At 37.8% G+C, this 20,044-nt stretch overlaps 3 protein-coding genes and 1 non-coding gene across 10 annotated transcripts in view; 2 read left to right on the top strand and 2 right to left on the bottom strand.

Moving 5' to 3' along the window:
- Window positions 1-9,274, top strand: part of LOC103950216 (trimethylguanosine synthase) — a 14,454-nt gene extending 5,180 nt beyond the window's left edge. Inside the window, exons 1-9 of one of the 4 annotated variants that reach the window (XM_048580855.1) lie at window positions 4,233-4,849; window positions 4,928-4,979; window positions 5,074-5,098; window positions 5,206-5,291; window positions 5,485-5,583; window positions 5,716-6,593; window positions 6,719-6,909; window positions 7,003-7,171; window positions 7,263-7,494. In XM_048580855.1, the coding sequence (XP_048436812.1) occupies window positions 4,764-4,849; window positions 4,928-4,979; window positions 5,074-5,098; window positions 5,206-5,291; window positions 5,485-5,583; window positions 5,716-6,593; window positions 6,719-6,909; window positions 7,003-7,061 (1,476 nt within the window). In that variant the 5' untranslated portion in view covers window positions 4,233-4,763 and the 3' untranslated portion in view covers window positions 7,062-7,171; window positions 7,263-7,494. Of the gene's footprint in view, window positions 1-4,232; window positions 4,850-4,927; window positions 4,980-5,073; window positions 5,099-5,205; window positions 5,292-5,484; window positions 6,594-6,718; window positions 6,910-7,002; window positions 7,172-7,262; window positions 7,495-7,747; window positions 7,884-8,054; window positions 8,150-8,263; window positions 8,388-8,774 lie in introns of those variants that run through there. The other 3 variants (XM_009361401.3, XM_048580866.1, XM_048580873.1) reach the window with 3 other exon arrangements.
- Window positions 3,042-4,360, bottom strand: LOC125480138. Its single transcript, XM_048590499.1, has 2 exons — window positions 4,253-4,360; window positions 3,042-3,464 (listed from the first exon to the last, which is right to left on the bottom strand). The coding sequence occupies exons 1-2, from the start codon at window positions 4,358-4,360 to the stop codon at window positions 3,042-3,044; spliced, it is 531 nt and encodes a 176-aa protein (XP_048446456.1).
- Window positions 9,275-12,635: 3,361 nt separating the features above from the next.
- Window positions 12,636-16,400, top strand: LOC103950236. Of its 4 annotated transcripts, none has more exons than XM_048580799.1 (8): window positions 12,636-12,869; window positions 12,951-13,080; window positions 13,175-13,246; window positions 13,345-14,016; window positions 14,232-14,601; window positions 14,714-14,795; window positions 14,966-15,208; window positions 16,159-16,400. In XM_048580799.1, the coding sequence occupies exons 1-7, from the start codon at window positions 12,711-12,713 to the stop codon at window positions 15,161-15,163; spliced, it is 1,683 nt and encodes a 560-aa protein (XP_048436756.1). In that variant the 5' UTR covers window positions 12,636-12,710; the 3' UTR covers window positions 15,164-15,208; window positions 16,159-16,400. The 4 variants fall into 4 exon arrangements, with proteins under 4 accessions (XP_048436756.1, XP_048436748.1, XP_048436764.1 ...); XM_048580791.1 differs by lacking the exon at window positions 16,159-16,400 and adding an exon at window positions 15,506-15,839; XM_048580807.1 differs by lacking the exon at window positions 16,159-16,400 and adding an exon at window positions 15,522-15,839 and having other exon boundaries at window positions 12,637-12,869; window positions 12,954-13,080.
- A 22-nt stretch (window positions 16,401-16,422) lies between these two features.
- On the bottom strand, window positions 16,423-19,530 carry LOC103950251. Its single transcript, XR_007257056.1, has 5 exons — window positions 19,176-19,530; window positions 18,535-18,723; window positions 18,425-18,458; window positions 17,389-18,009; window positions 16,423-16,942 (listed from the first exon to the last, which is right to left on the bottom strand). It is a non-coding gene; the product is annotated as a triacylglycerol lipase OBL1 (transcript).
- Between the last annotated feature and the right edge of the window lie 514 nt (window positions 19,531-20,044).

Genomic DNA, 20,044 nt, shown 5'->3' with positions numbered 1-20,044 from the left:
TTCCTCCAACAACTTGAAGATCACCCATCGTATCGGCAAGACTTTGACTACACCGAGCAAGCTTGAGTGACTACCGTGCAGAGTAATACACTACTCTCGACACAAAGAAGCTCCCTCTCAAGGTTTGTGATAACCCCAACAATAATCTCAAGAAACCTTTTCTGATGTGGAAGATCAGTCAAAACTGCAACCACAGAGCATACTCGGAATTCCAAGAGACTTTACAACCAATGCTCTACCAAGAACGATCCCTGACCAACCTGGCTCTGATACCAATTGTTGAATAAGAAGAGTATCCAAGATAACTCTAATGATCCCAAGAAGAAGAAAATAGAACACACTCTTAAAGAAAGCTCACAAAACAAACTAGTTAGCAAAGCTTTTCTTATTTAGCTCTAGGCTTTGTTTTTCCTTTGATGATTTACAATGCTTGAGGACTTGGGTATTTATAGCAAACCAAATGAATAAACTAAGATTATTTATTACCACACAAAACACATTAATTGCACCTAATTTAATTTTATTCAACCATGCCTAACATTGCCTAATTTTCCATACCTAACTTTGACATTGATTTTCAACAAATGTAGCTGTATTCATTAGGTGGTGACATTTTGGCAGCACCTAATGGAACGGTAATGACTTGCGAAAAGCGATTAAATGGTTGCAGTTTCGAATGGTAGAAATAGGTTGTCCGGAAACAGGTTGGGTTGCATACATCTTACCCTCACCAAAATCCTGTGTTGGCTCTCAAGGTAAGTTTCATCTTTGTAATACCGTACAGTCCTGTAAACTAGTCTTATGCAATTAAAAGTAGTGTGGTAAGCAATAGGCATGTATCAATGAGTTGGGTTCTGATTGAAATGTATAACTTTTACAGCAAGAAAACTTTGATTTTCGACGCGGTTACAAAACCGGGATTAGCGGCAGTATTTATTCACCGTCCAGTTAACTCCAGGCCGGTTGTGTAGTCCGGTTGACCAATATGATGACAGTAGAGCAATGCTTGACAAATCAAGGTTGATAATTTTCTTTTGGAAATTTATTTGAAATCTCATATAAATTTATATTCTTTTTCAATTTGTCATATGAACTAAAATTTTAAGCGATTCGTCATGCTAACTTTTTGAAATCACTCTTACCCTAACTTCGTTAAGCTTTTCATCCAAAATAATTAACGTGCTTTGCACAAGACTTGTGTTTAGGGTTATTTTAGACATTTCAATATAAAGAATATCATCTAACTTCACCATAGATTGGAGGGTCTACAATGACTATATTCTTTTAGTCTTCTTCACTTCGAAAACACAGTTAAGTATATTCTTTTAGTCTTCTTCACTTCGAAAACACAGTTAAGTGAGTATAGATCGTTCATTTTTCCGAATGGCAAACCTTAAAATACTCGTATACCAGACCAACCCCTTCATTTATTTTTTATTTGAGAATCTCTAAGAAAATATTGGTCGAAGGTAACTTAATACTAGGAGTGAGATGTTTAAATATTCGAAATAACTCTGAACACATGACTTATTTTGGATGTAAAGCTTAATAGAATTAGAGTCAAATGACAATTAATGATTTCATAAATTTAGTATGACAAATAGGTTAAAATCTCAATTCATATGACAAATTCTGTTTTTTTTTTTTTTTTTTTTGCTCCGGCATTAACATGGATGTGGTTAATTTATGTGACAGGAGCGAGAAAGGGGAAAACGCACAAAAGTATGTAAGGTTAACTCCTAAGGCTAATGAGTCGATGCTGAATGAAGTTTTAGAGCGAGAGTTGGGGTCAACTGTTTTTGTTACTCGTGGAAATGGTTCCAATACATGAATGCGGGATCTGGTTGCCGTGAAATGATAAAAGGAATACAGCAGGAAAACTTTTCTTTTTGAAGTAAGCATTGAAGTAAGCATATATACTTGATTTAAAGCACCGGAGCCTCGCGGTTTGTGTGTGCGTGTGTATGTAGGCCTTAAGGCCATCTCTAAGCGAAGTGTTCAAAGGGTCAGAGAGTTGAAAATAGCCCGAAAATCTTTTCCAACGGAAGGCTAGGCCAGAGGGCTCATGGGCCCCACAAAATTTGAAAGGAACAAAGGGTCAATCGGTTGGCCCAATCCAGCCAGCCCCGTGCTGGGTCAGAAATTCTAGCATTCTTGTTAGATATAACCGACAAGAATATATTTAATATAAATATAATAATATATTCCTATCGATTATATCCGACAGGAATTCTAGGCCAAATTTCAAATGCAGTGGCTAGCTAAAGTTAGCCGTTATTTTTGAATTTTTTTTTTTTTTTACAGTTTTTTTTTATTTTATTTTATACAATTTTTTTTTCCTGTAACTTCTATTTTACAAAATTTGTTTCATATTTTTTTTAATTTCTAATTTTTTCTTGTAACTTCTATTTTACAAGATTTGTTTCATATATTTTTTAAATTCTATTTTTTTCCTATAACTTCCTAAGCCATTATACAACATTAAATTAAATTAAGTAACATGAAACAACATTAAATAACATTAACCAACATAAAAAGTATACAAATAAAAAAAAATATTTAAGAACATGAAACTTCAACAACATTTTTAAAAACATTTAACAACATAAATCTTAAATGCCTACTCCATACTATTTTTGGCCCAAAGATGTGTAACAAGATCCTGTTGTAGATACTTGTTTGTGGCACGGGAACGTATCATTCTATAGCGCCTCATGTACTCATTTATAAAGATACTATCAGTTCTTAGATTGAAAGGCAAATTAGGCCCATCATATATTTTTGCACGAGCCATTCTTGACCTATTTGGATTTTCTTGGTCATCATCGGACTCTCCATCAATATACCCATCTCGCTCATCCTCCACTATCATATTGTGTAATATGATGCAAGACATCATGATGGAGTCCAAATTTTCTCGACTCCACCCTCTTGCTGGTTCGCTGATAATCTTCTACCGTGCTTGTAGAATACCGAAAGCTCTTTTAACATCTTTTCGGGATGCCTCTTGGTGTAAGGTAAACAACTTTTCCGATTCATTCCTAGGATTTGGAATTGCTTGGACAAGTGTTGCCCACTTTTGGGTAGATGTCATCTGCCAAGTAATACCCAATATTGTATTGATGACCGTTGATGTAGTAGTTAAGTTGAGGTGCTTTTCCTTCCATCAGGCGATTGAAGAAGGGTGAACGCCTAAGAACTGTAATGTCATTTTGAGATTCAGAGACTCCAAAGAAAGCATGCCAGATCCATGTGTCATATGAGGCAACTGCTTCTAACACAACATTTGGCTTTCTTGACCTTCCGCATAAGTCTCCTTGCCATCCGATGGGACAATTCTCCCAATCCCAATGCATACAGTCTAATGACCCTATCATGCACGGAAACCTAAGGTCTTCAGCTTTGTGAAGGAGGCGATTCAGATATTCTTGATTTGGCTCGCGAAGGTACTCGTCTTTATAAACCTGAACAATTGTGTCACAAAATTGTTTATGAGTACCAAGGCATGTGTACACTGAGTTAGGGTTGAAGTAGTTGTTCATTAGATTGGCATGTGTCATTGCTCTGTTTCGTGGTTTGTAAGAACGACCAACAACAGAGCCACCTTATTAAGGTTGTTCCTCAGTTGACTGACACACCATGGCCGCATCCATGGCTACTACTCTGTTTTGTTTATTACGCCTTACTCGAACTTCTTCATCAAACTCCTTATCTCCTCGTCTCATTTGCGTCCATTTTCTTCCAATTTGGAATTGGACGAGGACCCTTAGTTGGAATCCGAAAAAGATCCAAAGTTGGAATTCATTGCAAACTTGAATTGAAAGAAATTGAATTCAAAGTTACGTGAATTATAACCCAATATCCACCCTATTTATAGCAAAAAAAAAAAAAAAATTTCAAATCCAACGGCTTGTTACGTTACTTAGTCATTGGATTTAATTTAAGTTGTAGTTTTTAAATAATAAATTATGTTTGCCCCTATGACCCTTTGGCTCTTGGTTAGAGACGGTTTTTTGTGACAGGGCTAAAACAAGTCATATGGCCATTTGGCCTCAAATATGATCATATACTGTTCATTAAAATATTAATTTATTAGATGAAAAAAGGCTAAAACGAACCATTTAACCAGCCTTCAATTGGAGATGGCCTAACAAACTCCACTTATTGCCCTACTGGCTGCAGCATGGATACATTTACATCTTCGGAGCTGGTGGGCATGCCATCATCTAGTCAGCGAAAACAACATGATGACTTGCTCTCCTGAAGCATTTCGTACGGGGATTTTCCCGGCTTCTTCGGCGGCGGAGGAAGCGGTGCCTTCCTCCACCAGCATCCCCTCCTCTATCTCGTCGTCTTCCATGTTTCCTCTCAAGTTGATAACAGGAATTGCTTTATAACTAATTTATGAGTTTATTGCAAATGCGCCCCTTTAACTTTACGGAATATTTTTATCTGGTCCTAAATTTCTCTAATATCCCAAGTTGCTCCTACAACTAACTTTCTATCTCTCTTTTTTATTTTTTATTTTTAAGTCGAATGTTTCCTCATTAAACACAATCTCAAAAGTTCCAGGACCAAAAGTAACGAACAGAGTTGTTGGACCACAATGAAACAATCTCAGAAGATTAGGAGGCAAGTATGTAATTAACCCATATTTTCTTAATTGCTTTTACCTTTTTCCCTCCTGACGGAAACGGCGTCGCGTCGGTATTTCGGCGGTGCTACAAGACGAGGTGGCGAATACTTTGAAGCACCTGGCGGCCATGGTGACCATGGCCGAACTGGAAGAGCAAGTTCCCGCCATGAGAGCTCTAGGCTCTCTCTTCAAGCTCACCGAAGTCTTTCTCTGGTTCGTCTCCCCATCTCTCTCTCTTTCTCCTATCAAATATTAGGGCACTGACTTTACTCTCCGTGTGTTCTTGGACAGGGACGACGGCTCAAAGGAGACGAAAGACAGGTCCTTTTCCATGAGCCGGCCTGTAAGTCTTTTGATTCTTTTGGCTCAATCGCACTTTTCTTTCGAAAATTTGAGACTTTATACTGAACGCTTTGGATTTCGCCGTGTAATTTCAGAAACCAGCTGGCGACGGCGGCGATGGTTAGTAATTCGATTTCATGATTTCTTTGTTATGTGTTTATAGCTATAGTTAAGTTATTTGTATTTGGTGGTATTAACGATTTTAGTGGCGAATTTCGGGGTTTTAGAATGTGGGACTTTGGCGGAGGATATGGAGCTTACTAACCAGATGAATGCGCTGGGGCTTCCAGTCTCATTCAACACTAATAAGGAGGTGAGTTAACATCCGTCTTTGATACATTTCCGTGTTTGTCGGTATATGTAGAATGGCATTTCAGTTGGAGATAGAATACTCCTTCTTTCATTCTTTGACGTTCACATTTACCATCACAATTTAGAAGCATATAGTTGCTTTTTTTTCTTTCTTTGTGGTGTGTTGATAACTTGATGCTGGTGCGAATTTGCAGAAGAGGAACAGAAAGACGGAGGGTAGAAGAAAGGGAATGCGCCTGAAGCAACCAGACAGTTCTCTGGACGTTGTAGGTGGAGCAATGGAGCCTTCCAAAGTGAGTGAGGGGGAGATTGTTTCTCCTATGATATTCGATGGTAACACAAGCAGTTCTTTGTGTTGTTTGCCAATGATGGGCCAAAGTGAATCATCTTCCTCTGATGTTGCAGCGGGTGCTGTTGAATTTCAGTGCCCTTGTGTAGAAGGAGATAATCCAGAAAATTCAACTGAGATTACTGGTGATGCTGTCAAAGAACAAGATCGTGATGGAATATTGGCCGTCGTTTGTAATGATGCCCAGGGTTGTGACCCTTTACACAGGGGCCATGTGCTCAGCGACATAATGAGAATTGCGGTGAGCTCAACTGATTTAGATGCTGGACGTTGCCCTGAAAGCTGCTCAGCAGATGCTGCTGTTGGCAATGATGAGACAGAATCAGGTGAAATATTAATGGAGCATGATCACTTAGAGTGTTCATTAGCGGCTTCCCACGAAGCAGAACTTACCAAAACATGCGAGGACTATATCCCTGAACCGCAACAGGTTTCTGAGACAATTTCATATTCCATGTGTTCAGAAGTGCTTGACCCTGATGGAACTGACTGCCAAGACAACGGTGATTCCGGAGACTGGATGGTATATTGGGATTCTTACTACATGAGAAATTACTTCTATAATATCAAAACGCATACTTCCACATGGTATCCACCCCTAGGCATGGAATATTTAGCATCTATTGATGCCATATGTAAGCCAAATGATGTGATTTCTGAAGTAATGGAGATTGATGTTAGCACTGACTCAAAGGCAACAGATTTATGTGGTGTGAGTAAAACTGATTCATTCCAAGAATCAATTACTCAAGATGTTTCACAGGGTCAGCCATATCATGAGATCTCCGGGGGGATTGAACTCACTGTTGACACTTCTATGTCTGAAACCACTTTGTCAACTGTCACTGTAAGCAGATGTCCGGTACATTCAGATGAAATCGACAAGAACAATAACACCTGCAATGATGGGAATGCATCATGCTTCTCATCAGATGTCCAGGATCATATCGCTAGGTATATTTATCATCTTTCTATTTTTTTTTTTTTGTTTTGCTGTTGAGATTACGAATCTAATTTGTGTGTATGATATTACTTTGTGATGATCCTGAGACTTTGTTTTCATTGCATGGTGCTCACAGTATCAGAAACAAAACCAAGCAGTTGATTTCTGATGATGTCTGCAACAGTGGTTTGCAGCCAATTCTTGCTGAACAGATTGATGAACAAAATACTATTGAACTCAATAATAAGCCTAATGAACCTAATTTTTGTGAGGAAACTCTCAAAGATTGTGAAGATTTTGATGCGTTTCAAATATTAATACAAGCAGGTAAAATTTAGAATAACGGTCTTAATTGGTCTGTTTCAGCTTTGTTTTTCTAAAACTGATATGAGCTTTTGTCTACTAATTTTTTGTTCGCAGCTTGTCCCATAAATACACTGATGAAGTGTCTGAGGATAGTAATATGCATTCAGAAATGAAGTTTTGGCAACAAACCAGTTGGAAATGCAGCTTGACCCTGCTGTACAAAAACGGAAGAAGAAAGTGAGAAGAAAGAAAATTCAGAGAAAATTATCTAATGAGAACGAAGGTCAAAGACTTAATTTTATTGCTGCTATTAGTGCATTTATAATTTCTTTATATAGTTACATCCTTTCTGATGACCAATCCTCATATAGCAGAGCTTCTATTTCAAGAGCTGTTCAAAGAGTTTTCTGCTGATATGGGAAAATATTGGTGTCAACGGTACCTATTATTCTCCAGATACGATGATGGTATAAAAATGGATGAGGAAGGATGGTTCTCTGTCACTCCAGAGCTTCTAGCTAGGCATCATGCAGAAAGATGTGGTAGTGACGTCATCATTGACTGTTTTACTGGAGTTGGTGGGAATTCCATCCAATTTGCACAGATGTGGGTCATATCTCATACAATTTTTACTATTTTTCCTTTAAAACAACAACAAAGATAAAACTAGGAAAACAGAAACTATTAAAAAAAACTGAAAATATGACATGTAATTTCATTTCTAAGTGCATGGTGATATGGACAACATTTAATGTCCTTCAATCAAGATTTTCAGATTCATAAGGTTTCAATCAAAGTTATAGGCTAGCTAGGGATGAAATCCTAATTCCATCATTTTCTTATACATGCGATGTTGCAGAAGCAAACATGTAATTGCAATTGATATTGATCCAACGAAGATTGATTATGCACAGCATAATGCTGCCATCTATGGGGTTGATGACAGGATAGATTTCATAAAGGGGGACTTTTTCCGCTTGGCACCAAAGCTGAAGGTACTAAAACTGACTTCCTATGTGTTCACAGTTTTCAATTTCGTAGTTTGTATGGTTTGGGACTGCAAAATGCTTTCAGTTATGCTTTACTAAACCTTGTGCTTTGGACCTATGGTTTATTTCCCATGCTTTTCCAAATTTCTTCAGTTCTCAAATTTTCCTTTACTTCAGGCAGACACGGTCTTTTTGTCACCCCCGTGGGGAGGACCTGATTATGCAAAAGTAGAGACATACGACATGAAGACAATGCTTAAGCCACATGATGGGTGTGTCTTCCTCCTCCTTTCCTATGTTTTTTCTTTTAACTTTTGGAGTTGGTAATCATATTAGTTTATCTCATTCTCTCTGGCTCAATGTAACTAGGTCGATTATTGTGACAGATATTTTCTCTTTAACATTGCAAAGGAAGTTGCTTCTAGGATTGTCATGTTTCTCCCAAGAAATGTTGATATCAACCAATTAGCAGAGATTGCTCTATCGGGGTCTCAGCCATGGTCACTAGAGGTACTTTCTTTATTTGTTTTTTTCAATGGGGAGTTGATATTCGCACTCATTTTAGCCTCTCACATGTGCCTCTTTATTCCTGGCCTTTGGATTAAACAAATCAAATGGAGATAACGGACATAATTAAATAGGGGTGTGTAGGAGGGGAGAAACGGTGTGTTATCATTTCCCTTTTCAGTCTATAACGCCTTCAAGTTTCTTGTCCTCCCCACTTCCCACCAAAGGATAGCACTGCCTTGAGGGAATCATCGACCTAGAATCCCACTAGCATTACTGTTTAGAACATTGTTAACTCTTTTTTGAAAGTACATTGCATCAGCTTTTATGTATCACCAAACGGAGTATTGTACTCTTATCTCCGACTGTTGGGGTATTATTTGATCTCAGGTCGAGAAAAACTTCTTAAATGGCAAGTTGAAGGGGATAACTGCTTACTTCAGTGACATGGCCAGTAGATGACGATAATGTAGCTCTATTCATCAGGTGGTGAGGTTTTGAGTAGCACCTTAAAGTAATCTAATGACTTGTGAAACGCGATTAAACAGTTGCAGTTTCGAGTAGTAGAAACAGTTTGTCCGGAAAGAGGTGCGGTTGCATACATCTTACCCTCCCCAAAACCTGTGTTGGCTCTGAAGACAAAGTTTCAGCTTTGTAAAATTGTAGAGTCCTGTAAGCTAGTCTTGTGCAATTAATAGTCGTGTGGTAAGCAGTAGGCATGTATCAATTAGTTGGGTTCTGATTGAAATATTTACTTTTACAGCAAGAAAACTTTGTTTTTGCGACGCGGTTACAAAACCGGGATTACCGGCAGTATATAGTGGCCGTCCTGTAAACTCTAGGGCGGCCGTGCTGACCAATGTAATGGAAGTAGAGCAATTCTTGACAAATCAAGGTTGATAATTTTTTTTTTTTTTTTTTTTTGGTGACAAACGATAGTGTAAGTGTTAAGAGCGAGGGGCATTGGTGAGGATCAAACCAGCATTAGAATGAGTAGGCATAATTGTTTTTTATTATTGCTATAAGGCGTCATCTTCGCTACTCCGTAAACAAATCAAGAACTAATTAAATTTGAGTGAATTAAGTACAGAGATCAAAATACTTATTCTCGAGTCAGATTTAAAAGTTTATTAAAACACTAGTGTAAGTGGAGAATATAGGGAATTTATTATAATGTGATTTGAGCTGCATAAAACCGGTTTAAGCGGCACGAGTTTAGCCGTTTATGTTGTCCACTGCCATGGGCCGGACAGTAATGATGCCCGACGACCTTATCGATAGTCAAAATATTCCCAATCTTTTTTTTTTCTTTTTTTTATTATTATTTTTTTTTTTTGTAAAGTAATGTTCCCAATCTTTCCCTCTTTTATAGCTCAGTTTTCTCATGGATTTACTTGAGTTTGTGGCATAGGTGGTTTCTGGAATTGAGGTTGGAGGGGATTTGGTGGTTTTTGGAATTGAAATATGTATTCTTTTCTGAACAATACTTGGCTACTAAAAGATGAGTAGGAATTCCTACTCAAAATTATCTGTTTTCAATTTATAAAACTTCGTGATTATAATCAGAATCGTTCATATTATAAATCACCTTATAAAGCTCGTCTCTGCAAAATATCAATTAAAACTAAGGTCGTTTAGTCATCAAACCGTTGAAAACAAATGAACGATATTGGTAAAAGTATTACGAACCGTGTATGTATTTGCTATAATAGATTGACTAAACGACCTTAGTTATAATTTATTTTTTTTCCAAAGATGATCTTTACAGTGTGATTCATACTATGAACGGTTCTAATCATAATCACGAAGCTCTATGATTAAAGAACTAAGAGTTTTGAGTAGGAGTTTATACTCGTCTTTGAATAGCCAAATATTGTTCTTCTTCTCTGTTAAATTTTCTTCAGTTTTCACAATTTTAACTTTAAATTTAAAAAGTAATACTAGTTCATTTCCAATTATACAAAATACAATCACATGTCAGATTTTGAATAGGACTATCACAAGTGACGTGGATCTAGTGTATGAACAAAGGAACCGGAACCTCTTCAGATCCCAATAATTTGAGCCAAATGATCTTTTGATCTGGGCTGTTGAAATTTGATCAAACGGCTACAATTATTATAACTTTTAGAATGACCTCCTGTTTGTAACCGTTGGATCAAATTTCAACGGTTCGGAACATTTGATCATTCAACTCAAATTATTGGGATCCTGAGAGGATCCGGTTCCATGAACAAAATCATTTATCTACACCGAATATGTTAGTATGAAATGTTTGATAAAACATTATTCTGTAAAAAAGTTAAAAAACAAAACATAGCGTTATAAGTTTAGAATAGTGGCATTAGCGTACCTATTGCTACCGAGTAAACTCCTCTACAATCCAAAATCTTATTTCTCCTGATTTTTCTCTGTTTGACTGAATTTCTCACTGCATTTTATACAAAACACATTTACGATTTACTTTTTGAGTAGTTCTATTTTTACCTTAAAAACTCTCGATCCTTTCTTTAACTTTTCAATTTCAAAGTTACCTTTAAGTTAAAACACTTCCCTCCGACCATATTCTAACCACCGGACTTGGATACTCTCCTGAACCCAAGAAGAAGATCCTTCTGACCAAATGATTTGGACCGTTGGATGAAAATTCAACGGCTACAAACAGAGGAGTCCCTTTAAAGTTATAATAATTATAGCCGTTAGATTTTCATCCAATGGCCCAAATCCTTTGGTCAACAGGATCCTCTCCTTAGGCTCGGGAGAGGATCCAAATCCCTAACCACCAAAAGATGATTCTACCTAAAAACCCACCAAAGATGACTGGTAGTTCCTTCCAACAAAAGAAGAAAAACAAAAAGATGATTAGTAGCACATGCATGCTTTAACAAAAAGATGGTAGTTCCTTTAGGTATCTGTTGAGGACAAAAGATCAGCTTGTTGACCCATTGATCACACTAGTTTTCGCAATTAATAGCCAATGTTCATAGAAAAGTACTATTTACACATCAATTTTTACATTTTACATACCTTTGTTACTTTTTTATCATTGATATTCTTCAATTTATTTAATTTTACTATAAAAAATGAGAATAAATATATAAAAAGTAAAAATAAATGTGCAAATATCACCATCTATTTAAAACCTGGCCAATAAATTGACTTATCATATTAACATATGTGTGAAGAAGAGTCAAGCAAGCTAAATAATATTATGTTCACACTTCTAACGTGGGCAAGAAAGTAGCTTAATTGAGATGGTATTAAATACACGTCCTAACGAAACTTACGATGCTGACATGTTGCTAATTCTAATATTATAATAAAATATCAACATCAATACAAAATCAATTAGCCACGTTGATTTATAGCGCAAGATCCACTCTTAAATCATAAAACATTATCACACGCAACAAAAATTCATAAATCATAATTCATTGTAAAAAAATCGTGGAAAACACTCATTGACTTGTCAATATTATCATCAAAAATTCAAATTCCTTGTCACCAAAAGTTACACCATAAAGTCCATGCTACCATGTTTCACGAAGAAAGATTCTTGTTGAATTCTTTTCCCGAGGATTTTGAAGATTTTGTGATTATGATCATTTATCGTATATCAGTGATCAATTTTTGTTAAATATTATTGATATTTAATTTTAAATTTTAAATAATTTTTTATCGTACGATATATGATGAACGATCGCAGAATACTTGAAATCCCCAATTATTAGAATCAATGTTTGCCCATCCCAAACTCCAAATCGGGACCCAGCTCCTGCCACATGAAACATGGGTCCCACAATCATTTTTGTCTTTTGCATAGAGTGCTTTACCGTAACAGAAAATAATAATACTTCTGCATTCTAATTCAAGTTCAATCTATGGATTCTTCTTCGTTTTAAAATTTAACAATTTAAATAATTTATAAAGAAAAATTAATGTAAATAGTTTTAAAATTTTGAATTTTAACGATAATAATAAAATAAAGAGTAAAATAAATAGTATCATAATTAACTTTTTAATGTAAAAATATAATTTTTCGTTAAAAAACAGTACCAGCAACTTTTCGTTAAAATTCTTTAAAAATAAAGACCACTGTTATTTTATCTTAGTCAAAGCTAATCACGACCCAGCATTAAAAATAGAAAAAATTATAATTAATCCCCTTTAATTAAACGCTACTGTCTATTCGATTCGTTAAACAAAAGCTTAAGCGTGATTGGGTTTGCTTAATGACAGTGACATAATCGTATAATACCCGCCATTTCACACTCCCTCCGTTACTCTCAGCGGGATCTTCAACGAACAAATTTGGTAATCTGAAAAATGCAGGAGCAGAGACCGGGTTTCCGAGTCCGCGACCCGAGCACTGACTCCGTAATCTTCGCCTTAGAGTCGAACTTCAGCCTCTTCTCCTCCGCCTCCGCCAGCGTCGACCTCTGCTCCTTCGACCACGACGACTCCACCGCCTCTGAGATCTCTCCGGTACCGAAATGAACTCGCATTTTCTGATTGCATGCTTAATTAACTGACGGGCAAATTGTTGACGTGTTGATTTGAATGCAGCAGAACTCGGCCCCACGCGATCGCCGCCACGAGGAAAGCTCGAGTGGTCCAGATCGCGATCCGGATCCGAACAGAATCCACGCTTTTCAGCACACTCGTCGTCTCTCCGCAAGGGGAGAAAAAGCCAAAGGTATTTACAGCTCAGAAACGACGTTGCTTTTTTCCCTCACTTTTTCAATTTTCAAACTCTCACTATTGCTTTTGTCTGCTTCGAGCTCGCGCAGTTCAAAGGGAGGACTCCGACTCAGATTTCGTCCTCGATTCCGCCAGAAGCTCCTTCTCTCTTGCCCTCAAAGGTAAAATCCCGGTCCAACTTAGTCCTGTCCAATCCAGTCCAATCCAGTCCTAACCAACCAAAATTCTCAGCTTTTGGGTTTTTTGTTTGTTTGTATAGAATGCCAGGACCGGCGGTCCAGATCTGAAGCTCTATCGAAGAAGCTAGACCGGCCGAGACCCGCCTCGTTGGACTTGAACAACAATGCCTCTGTGTCCTCGCCGAGATTAGGCGCGATAAAGAAGGGTTCAATGGCGTCTCGGAAATCGGGTAACTTCCCCAGTCCCGGCACACCGAGTTACCGGCACGCGAGTCTCGGAGTTCAAAAGGGTTGGAGCTCGGAGCGAGTCCCGTCGCATAACAATGTGGGTAGGAAGAATACGACGGCTGCGATATTGCCGTTTAATAACGGGAGGACATTGCCGTCTAAGTGGGAAGATGCTGAGAGGTGGATTTTGAGTCCCGTTCAGGGGGATGGCGTGGTGAGGCCAGCTTATCAGCAGACCCAGAGGCGGCCCAAGTCGAAGAGTGGTCCGCTCGGTCCTTCTGGGGTTGCGTATTACTCATTGTACTCGCCGGCAATGCCAATGTTTGATGGGACCAATGTGAGTAATTTCATGGCTGCTTCTCCGTTTTCGGCTGCTGTTATATCAGCTGATGGGTTGGGGTTCCAGTCCGGTGCCGAAAATGGTAGCTTTACGACGCGGGCAGAGCCTTGCATTGCTCGTTCGGTTAGTGTTCATGGTTGCTCTGAGGTGCTGGAGCAGCAGTCTTCATTGCCTGACTCTCAAGGTTAGTGTTTAATTTGCTAATTGGACGTCAGTTTCTTAATTGAGCTGAGTGATTTAATAACAATCACTAGATTGTCGAATGAATGAGCAATTAATGAAGGTGGTTTAATTACCATGTCATCAAACAACGGATGACATCGATTCAGAATTGTTAGAACTAGTGTACTTATGCATGGATGGTCTGTTTACAACTTTACATTGATTTATTTACACCAGATGTAAAGTTTGATGGCCCCAATGGGGTCAAGGATGCGGCTACGAATGTATCTCGGGCAGTTTCAAGAAGGGACATGGCAACCCAGATGAGCCCAGATAGCGCTCACTCATCTCCCAGAGCACGGGCTTCTTACTCTGCCTCCACTTCCTCTGGTCTGCCTATTTTGGAAGTGCAGAGTGCGGCTTCTTCAAAGTCGGAAGTCAGGGATGTGCAGGTAGATGAACGGGTCACTATGACAAGGTGGTCCAAGAAGCATAAAGCTCGAAGGCCTGGGAAGGGTTCTCATATTGGTGATGGTTGGAAAAAGAAGGATGCAGACGTTCAATCTGCTGCTTGGGATCTCTCTGACACGTCGAAGAGCATTGCAAAGTACGTTTGCCACCCAATTTGTTCATTGTGCATTATTTATTTCGAAGGAAAATGAATATTGTTATATGAACTAATATTCTAAAATATGTGCTGATACATGTCTATTCTTCAGTGTTAATAGAGAGGAAGCAAAAATCACTGCTTGGGAGAACCTACAGAGGGCAAAAGCTGAGGCAGCAATACGGAAACTGGAGGTTTCTCATCTCTCTCTCTATCTCTCGCACACACATATTAGACATGCATTTTTGTATATATGCTCTGCAACTATATCTCTCTCTCTCTCTCACACACGCGCACACATATTAGACATGCATTTTTGTATATATGCTCTGCAACTATTGGCCCTTACTTCAATCTGGTTCAGATGAAGCTTGAAAAGACGCGATCGTCATCAATGGATAAAATCATGAACAAGTTGAGATCGGCTCAGAAGAAAGCTCAAGACATGAGAAGCTCAGTCGACCAAGCGCAAGTTGCGAGGACCTCACGTAAAGCTTTATCAATCCGAAGAACTTGTCATATGGGTTCTTTCAGTGGTTGTTTTACATGCCATGCTTTCTGATGCCTAATCCAGCCACATGTTGCTCCGCTCAAGCTATAAAGCAAGGTAATTGGTCTCTGCGAAATTGTATTCCTTTTTTTTCTTCCAAATATTAGCTCCTCAATCTGTGTTGTTTCTTATGATGAATCATGAATGGTGATTGTGCTTTAACATAACACGAACCATTGTAGTTTAAAAACTTTTAGAAATGACAAACTAGCTACTGAAGTGATGCAGTTTAACTGAAAACTACAACCTCTCCGATTTAGTTTACATGCATGTGCATCGTTTCAATAAATCCGTCTAATGAATGCCATGAAACCTTCCGTGATTCATAAACTACGTTCTGATGCCAATTTGCAATGTCCATATCTTTCAGGACACGAATGAATGGAGTATAGCAGTTCGCAGCTACTATTTTGACACTCGATCAGCGTTAACACAGTTTTATAGTGGCTTGAGGCACCAATACCTGAAGTTCAGTATCAGATGAATAGGACCGTACCCCCTACCTAGTGAGCAAGATTCTTGGTGATTCAGGGACTAATAATGCTCGTGTGTGTAAATCAAAGGCTTCAGATTGTATACTATGTTCAATTATGTTTCCAAACAATGAAGCCTCTCCTTGTGCAAATGGAACAATATTCTACACTATAGTTTTCTCAAAACAAAAAGCAATCAGCTTCCTTTGCGATCACGTGAACGAGTAAATAATTTTCGAACACTCGTGTTTTTCATAATCTCTGGTAAGGAAAAATTCTTGATCTTGGTAACTGAGCAGAACTGAGAAGTTCATAGATAAGTTCATGAGGGTTGCTGAATAGTGGTGTTTAGAGAGCTCCGCTACTAGTAAGTGATTCGTCTCGAGCATGCTTAACTTATTAAAAGCAGGTAATTTGGGTGCTCAAATCCTGATTAAGTAAATGCAAAAAGCATTGAATTTGTACGACTGAAAATTGCGTGCCTTGCATCTTAAGTTTCATCTCCTTAAAATATAACCCTAGTTTGGTTCACAGATGGATCGATCGATGGAGGGGGAGAGGAAAACTATCCTTTCGCAGTTTGGTTCACGGCTAAATTCTTCACACTCTCGATTTGGGAAGGCAAAAAAGATAGGTCTTTGGTAGCTCAAGGGAAAAATCTACATCTTCATGCATTTGAAGTTTCCGATACAATTCAATGTTGTGTTTGGAGTTAGTATTTGTTCAGTGTGTAAGTACTTGAAATTTGAAAATCGAAGAAGAATTTGTTAGGCCAACATCATGAGTTCAACTCATATCTATCATCGGTAAATAAATTCACTCGTGAATGATTTATTCCATAACATCGATACATACAATAGATAAAGTTGAATATAGGCTATAGCATATAACATAACGAATTTATTTGGTTTGTCAACCTTTCCCAGCAAACACCATGTTTTTCGGGAGAAGTTTTGCTGCGAAAGTAACTTTTTTTTAGTAGTGTATCGTTTGTCCAGTTGGATTATTAGTAGCTAGACTAACATAACTTGAATTAACTTTAGATTTATTTTCTGGAGGTAAGCTTTGGGAGTGGCATGTGGGACGGGATCGATCCCAATCGAGTAACATTGACATAATCTTGAGGAGCATGAGCTACCAATCCAGGAAATATTAAACCAAAAAACCTAGCCATTATCATAAGCCAGCTTTCCTTGTATTCTGAACCCTTTATTAATGGGAGTATGAAACTCCTAATCAGCTCCCACAATGCATTTAACCGCATCGGTATGAAGAATAGCAAATTGAAGTAGTTCTTGTTGGGTGCCTCCTCCAACTCCTGGTTCCAATCACAATGTGTAATCACTGTTAGTCGTATAGCATGAAACTTGAAAGAAACGTACATACGCACTTTTTAATATATATACATGTGTTCGTTTACTAAATTTAGTATACAATAGATACGTATACAATGCTCAATAACCCTCATCATTCACATTTTATATCGTGCGTCTATATATAGTATTGCGAGAAGAGAAAATCTCATAGATTCAATGATTATGTAACTAGTATTATAAGAAAAAGCATTTGATACTTACATTCACATTATGATTGCTTAACAAGTTAGGTAAATGTTATTTAGACACATAAAATTTATTTTCTTTAATACAAGTTTGTTCTACAAATAATGATATCAATCTACATTTGTTAACGAGCGTATATGCTTTGTGTGTACTAAATTACTAATAGTACACGAGAGAGAGAGAGAGAGAGAGAGAGACTAACCTTCCCTTTATAGAAGCTGTTGAAATAAAGGCATGGAGCAACGTGCTTAAACAATAGGGTTGTATCATCAAATGGTACCCTAGGCACCAAGTCATTGGAATAAACATACCTCATATACCTCACCCCATAATTTTTCAGCTTCTTCGTCACATAGCCCGCAAATTTCTCATCCCCCACCCTTGGCTGTCCAAAGGTGTACACTCCCTCCAGCCTCTCCATCAACCATGCATATTTCTCCTCGTAGTCATGCATTGCCAGCACCGACGCAAACAGCACCGCCAGTGCCCCTCCCAAGCTGTGACCTGTCAATATAAATTTGGCATTCTTGTTTTCTTCCAATAAATCCATCAGAATTTGTCTGATTTTGTAGTATGCGAACTCATGATCTTCTGTTTCCGGTTCGAGGGGCCAGCTTTGCTCTGTTTGCATGCCGAGAGCTTTCATGAAGCCTCCGTGGGTCTTGCTGATTCCGGCAAACTCGCACCATGAGACTGTCAAAATCTGTCCTCCAATCGTCGGCGCTGAATGGTTCGGTGCCTCTAAATGCGACCCAAACCAAGTTGGGGTCAGATGTTGTGTCTTGGAACATGAAGGCTTGGGTTGATTCTCGTTTCTCGTAACCTGTGGGAAATTTTTTATGATATGCAATAAGAACAAGATAAAAAATGCTAAACCATATATGATTTTGTTCTCGTATTTTGTCGATTGTAGCCATGTAGTTTACGGGTCCTCGTCCTTCAATTTTCCAAATTATAGCTTTGTAGCTCACTATGGTCAAAACATCTCTCATACTTTGGCTTCACTAATTAATTGCTTAACTATTAATTTAGTGGCAGTTCATTTCGTATTTGTTGTCTGAACAGGACTTATGCATGATTGATCGTTCGCCATCATAAGAAATTAAAATTTTAGTAGATAGGGATCCTAGCTGTGAAAACGCTGCAAAACCTATTATTTGAATTACAAGAACCGAAATTAGAGTTGCCCAAACTACAAGAAATAAAATCATAAAACCACAATTCAAGTGGTTCCGTACCATTCCAAAATTTGTAGAACGCCACGAGTTTCATCTGCGCATTCCAAAACGATTAGTAGTAGTTGTTGTTAACACTTCAAATTAATAATAGTGCTAATTAATTAAATTACCTTCCAGTATTCACTGACAACTTTTTCAGCTGAATTCTTCATTCTCGTACGACAATTTGGCTGCCATCATGGACAGCGACCCTTTATATCTTGTGTCGTCAGGTTTCATGTTGTCGTCTAATTTAATTCGTGTGTCAAGAAATCCAAGCAGGGATTTGGTTGATGATGTATCTGGTATCACCACCTTTCCTGCACACCGCCCCCTTAATTACTCATTTAACTAATTAAGCAATAGAATTATATTAATGACCAAAATATGAATAATGATTTACTTTAATTATTGTGTTGCCACTAGGTTAATTTTGGTGCTCTGATCACCAGTTTGGCTGCATTGGTTGGTTTAATAAACTGAAAAATATTTAAGTATTAACTCATCCGGTCTTCTTTTACAAACGCATTAATTAGCTTGTTACGTATATTTTCCTTGTTTAAAATTTCGAGTTAAAGACGTTGGTGTTAGCTTAAGTCGTGAAGCATACGAGGTAACGAGCTAGAATTAGCTTAATAAAGATAAAGATCAAAGAATGTTCCATTTGCTGCAGGACCTGAATTGTCTGTCATCACCCGAAGGCGAAGGGTCGTACAACAAAGGAATTAATCGGGAGTTTGCAAGTCTTATAAACGACAGTTATGAGACACACCTTTTAGCCAGTTTAGGATGAGCATGAGCAATCCACCGTTGCTTGATACAAGATTTAGCCACTTCTCCAGAACACCCCCAAGCCAAGCCATGGGTTTTCTGAAGAGAAGGAGGATGCATTGAATCACGGTAGAGAAGAAGATTAACAACCTCCGTTTGAAGTCAAGTTTTCTTACTGCCGAGGAGGTGATGAAGTTTCTCTTTTCTATGTCAGAGGAAAAGAGGAGGCGAATGAGCTCGATGAAAGTTGCTTCTTCGGGCTTGAGAAATACATAACTGAGACAGACAGGTCCCTTAGAAGCCATGATAGTAATTGGCAATTGGATTATATCCATGATAGGAGGGAAGGGACTCTATATTTATACATGGTGATGAATGGCAAATCAAGGGATTATTTCTTAATTTGAAATGAATTAGGTTGCTTATTTTATTTTCCATAATTACTTATTAAAGGACTTTTGGAAATATTATTATTGAATATTGTTCTTTAAGCGGCAAGGGTTTTTTGTGTTTTATCCGTTTCTTACGTGTCTATTATGTTCTCTGCAGTGACGGATCTAGAATTCTAACATCGGGTGATCCCAATATAAAGATTCTGAAAAAGATTAGATGAAAAAAACATTGAAAAATTAATCGATAAACTATTAACTTTTTATTCATAATCTTTGAACTACAACATTACAAACTACAAAGACTAAATTTGTCCATGACAAGGTTTCAAATTCTGAAAACGTGGCATGATAGTTTCTTTGTCAATACAAGACAAAACATCTTTCTTAATGTAAAAAACTAAGTTTTCATTTAACCATATATTCCATTTTGTTACAGAATAGACACTTAATGATATTCATGGCAAAAAATGCTCTTTCC

Source organism: the organism of the source record quoted next, unplaced genomic scaffold, assembly GCF_019419815.1.
Source record: "Pyrus x bretschneideri cultivar Hongxiangsu unplaced genomic scaffold, Pyrus_bretschneideri_v1 Contig1, whole genome shotgun sequence".
NCBI lineage: Eukaryota > Viridiplantae > Streptophyta > Magnoliopsida > Rosales > Rosaceae > Pyrus > Pyrus x bretschneideri.
The sequence above is the reverse complement of the archived record's forward strand: the minus strand, read 5'-3'. Positions and strand labels throughout refer to the sequence as shown.